Source organism: Sinocyclocheilus anshuiensis, unplaced genomic scaffold (genome assembly GCF_001515605.1).
Source record: "Sinocyclocheilus anshuiensis isolate Anshui unplaced genomic scaffold, SAMN03320099.WGS_v1.1 scaffold1041, whole genome shotgun sequence".
In the NCBI taxonomy this organism is placed as follows: Eukaryota; Metazoa; Chordata; class Actinopteri; order Cypriniformes; family Cyprinidae; genus Sinocyclocheilus; species Sinocyclocheilus anshuiensis.
Window position 1 is genome coordinate 582,804 of NW_015554134.1, and position 4,514 is coordinate 587,317.

General features: G+C 38.7%; 1 protein-coding gene across 1 annotated transcript; it reads left to right on the plus strand.

The window, feature by feature from the left end:
* The first annotated feature begins 404 nt into the window (after positions 1-404).
* Positions 405-2,580, plus strand: LOC107670360 (uncharacterized). The gene is made up of 2 exons (XM_016462932.1): positions 405-588; positions 749-2,580. The coding sequence occupies exons 1-2, from the start codon at positions 515-517 to the stop codon at positions 2,250-2,252; spliced, it is 1,578 nt and encodes a 525-aa protein (XP_016318418.1). The 5' UTR covers positions 405-514; the 3' UTR covers positions 2,253-2,580.
* Positions 2,581-4,514: the final 1,934 nt, after the last annotated feature.

Here is a 4,514-nt window from a genome sequence, read left to right on the forward strand (position 1 = left end):
AAAAAGACAAAAAAAAAAAAAAAGAGAAAACAGCTTTAAAACAACTAATATTTCTGTGTATATTACAGTTGCATAATAAATCTAAAGGGGTCTTTATGGGCAAAACCGGTTTTACTTTTCTGGCTGCATGTCTTTCTCACTGTATCACTTCGACTTCGTCACTAATCTAGGCTGTTTTTTCTATCGCTAAGAATGTGTAATCTCTATAGACCTCACATTTCTTACAAGCACAAAGCATCATTATTGTAGAAGTAGAATGTTATAAACATTTGTAAATTAACATCAGGCTCTGAACACTCATAAGACCATTATGTTCAACATTAGGCTAAAAGGTGCGAAGCTTCTGTTGGTGCGAGATCGTGTGGGTTGGTCATGTGCTCATCGTTCCTGAAAGTGGGGGCACTGCAAGATGATTTCCACTCTTTTAAGTTTAATATTTACAAGAACAATTACATATTTGTATTTTAAAGCACTTATGTAAACTGTACCTTAACTTACAGATTCATCTGCTACAATGAATGACAAAAACAGAGAGAAAGACCATTCACAGGTTAACCAGACTGAAGGTCAGCATGCATCTTTCGACAGGTTAGTGTCATAACACGCATTCTTTTCATTTACTTGGAGATAAAAATAAGTATTTTATTATATTGTGTTTAAATTAGCAGAGGTTAAAACATCTACAAAAAACACTTGTTTAAGAATACTGGCTCACATGTTGATGCTAAATTAATTTTCTCGTTTGCAGAAAATGTCAGGACGCCACCCTCATTAATCCAGCAATATATCGCCTGAACACAGCAAGAAAATATATGGATGGGACTAACGGAAAAGTCAGACAGTGGACATATGGAAAAAGAGACAGAGACAAACAGAACAAAGTCGTTCTGATGGTGGGAGAAACTGGCGCTGGGAAAACCACAATGATCAGCACCATGATCAGTTACTTACTGGGAGTGAAGTTTGAAGAAGAACTGTTTTATCAAATCACAGTGGAAGAAGAACAACATAAAGATCAATCAAAATCCCAGACGTCTGAGATCACAGTTTATGAGGAGTTTTTCGAAGAAAACCCATCATCTTTGACCCTCATTGACATTCCAGGTTACGGACATACTGAAGGATACAAGGAAGACAGAGAGACTGCTGATTATCTGAGCAGATTATTCTCAGATAAGGATGGCATTCATTATATTGATGCAGTGTGTTTTGTGATAAAGGCGTCTCAGAAGCGACTCTCTGGAAAAGAGTTTTACATATTTCACTCGGTTCTGTCTCTGTTTGGTAGAGATATAGAGGACAACATGGTGTTTCTACTCACACATTCAGATGGACGACGTCCAACAGATGCTCTTAATGCCATTAACACAGCAGAAATACCCTGCAGAAGAGACGAGAGAGGACGACCTGTTCACTTCTTGTTCAACAACCGACAGAAAGAGGAACGAGATGAAGAGTATAAGCATCTCGACGGATTCGCCTGGGAAATGGGAAACAAAAGCATGAATGAGTTCTTTAGACTACTGGAAGAAAAGAACAGAAAAAGTGTTCAGATGACATTAGATGTTCTGAAAGAGCGAAGACGACTTGAGGCCTGTGTGCCTAATCTGAAGGAGCGAATCTCGGAGGAAGAGTTGAAAACGAAAGAACTGACTGAGATTCAGGAAGCCCTCAGACAGAACAGAGAAAAGATTGAGAAATGTGAAAACTTTAAGTTTACAGTCAACAGACATTTCAAAGATAAAGTCCTCATTAAAAATGTGTTAGTGTGGGACAGAAATGCAACCTGCTGTGACGTGTGTCAGGAAAACTGTCATGAATGGTTCTGCTGGTTTGTAGAAAACCTCTCATTGTGTGAAGTCATGAGAAACAACTACTGCACCATGTGTCCAGGAAAGTGTCATTACAGCAAGCATGTCAAAGAGAACAAAAAATATGAGATAAAGACAAAGACAATAACTATGACATTTGATGAGCTCAAACAGGAGTATGAATGCACTGGTGACCAGCCTGTAACCAGCTTCAACAAAACAACATATGAACAAATGAAAAATGAACATGAAAGAAGCATGAGAGAGTCTGGGAATACAACAACAATAGAAGAAAAACTGAAAGATAATCTGGAACAAATTAAAAAAGAAAAGTCCAAAATGCTGCATGAAGCTTATATGATCATCACGGGGCTGTCTAAGATCGCATTAAAAGCAGACAGCGCTTTCACTCTTCAGCATCTGGAGTTCTTGATTCTCTGACTGAAGGAGGAGGGAAAAGATGAATGAATGAAGAACCTGGAGGATCTGAGGAAAGCTGGAGAAGAGCAGAGAAACAAGGGAGCTTTACGTTTCATGCGTAGTAAAAATGAATAGATTCAACAAATCTGAACATACAAGATGAAAAAGCAGAACAGAAGCTGCTCCATTAGAGAAAATAATTTACATACTGAAGGTTTTGGTGAGATCCATTATCAGGATATTTAATATATTTCATTTACCATTTACAATGACTTGACCATTAACAAATATACTTTTTATAAATATGCATGTATCTCTGCATTACAAAACAGTTTTTTTGTTGCTCTACCTGTACATAAATTGCTTGTGATGTTCCTCATTTGTAAGTCACTTTGGATGAAAGTATCTGCTAAACGATTAAAGGGGGCATAACACACACAGTTTCACCCAATCTCATGTTAATCTTGAGTACCTATAGAGTAGTACTGCATCCTTCATATCTCCAAAAAGTCTTTAGTTTTATCATATTTATAAAAGAAAGATACAGCTTTACGATTCTCTCCGAAAACAGCCGAGCTCCTGGAGGCGTGCTGTAGGCGGAGCTAAAGAGTCACGAGCACTTGAGGGCCGATTGCCAACAAAACAGAGACATTTGATGCCGTTTCACTTACCATCTGCAGTTCTGAATCATGACCGGGATCTTTTATAGCTGGGACTGCTCCATCTTTCAGTATCAAACGATGAGCAAATTCAGCGTCGAACTGGGCCTTGTTTATAAAACGTTCGTCAACAAATACACTTGCGAAACTCTGTTGCTGCCCTGGAAAACAAACTGTATCCGCTGTTCACATAACGCTGGATTCTTCGGGAAGCTGAACAAAGTTATCTTTCCCTTACAACCAAAAACACACTTCTTTGGATTGGAGACATTCTTCCCGAGCAAGTCCCATGCAGCGCTGCCGCTGGATGAAGCGCATTGATGGGCGCGCTCTTGCTCTCGCTCTCGCTCTGGTCGATGTGTTCGCGGGCGCATGAAGAGCCACGATCGAAAAAAACTCTCCGAAACTTGTACGAACCTGGAAGTAAGATTTTTGGCACAGAAATACTCTGTCATACGTCCAAATAGTTTTTTGAAACTTTGTCCATGCTCAGCATGAGAATCTAACTCTTTAACAGTATAAACAACTCTGAATGCATGAAACAGCATTGTACCCCCCCTTTAAACATAATGCAATGTAGTTTTGTGTCCTGTTCCTTTATTGGTTAACCTTGCTTACCATGTGAAATTAATTAAAATAACTTTTCTTCACAATTCTCTCTTGATTCCTCTTTTCAAATCATGGATACGATTTCTCAATTTCTTAAGAAATCAATTTCTGATTTCAAGGTGGAAGTATCACAAGCCTTATATGTAATTATCGTGTTGGCCTACACAAGGTTTTGAGAAATGTAATGTTTAGCATTAGGTGTAGGCAGTCATCTGACTGATAACAGTTAAATGATTTTATTGCTTCTTCTGAAGTGACTAGACATTGATAAAAGCCTAATTGTTTTTAATCAAATCAAATCTATAATGCACACAAACAATTTGTTTTTAGTGTTTCAGAAAGACTAATTGACCTATATCATCTGAGCGCACAGACCAAAGTTAAATGTTGCATTGGCAGTGTTGGGCAGTAACGCATTACTTAGTAACGCGTTACTGTAATTTGATTACTTTTTAGTAACGGAGTAATTTAACGCGTTATAATTTTCTAAATAGTAATTAGAGTATAGTTACAAGCCGAGGTCTCTATACGTTACTGCCGCATTACATTGCTGACAGAATGCAGTGTTTTATAATCTAGAGATTGTAAAAAGGATGTAGCACACGCACTGTCGAGTCCAGTGCCAGTGGATTAGAGATATGTTCCCGCGACACCCGACGCAACAGAGCGCGGCTTGGGACCAGATGGGCGAGTGCTGGTGCAGGCGGGTAGACACTCGTGTGTGTGTGGGATGTGGGAGAATAAAATGATTCACGGACTCCCGCAAAATGGAAATATCTAAACATAAAATATCTAAGACAAATAAATTGTTATTCATCTATTGCACAAAAGCAACATGAACTAATATAATATTTCCTTAAGAGCGCAGAGCGCCTTTCTGAAGATTCCGCTCCGCTCGCTCAACCCAGAATGCCCTTTGGTGATTTGCTTGTTCGAGATCGATAGTCTGTAGAGATCGAGAATAGTAGAGCAGTTATGGAGTTCAGATATTGTTTCAACGAAGTTGCAAGCCTTA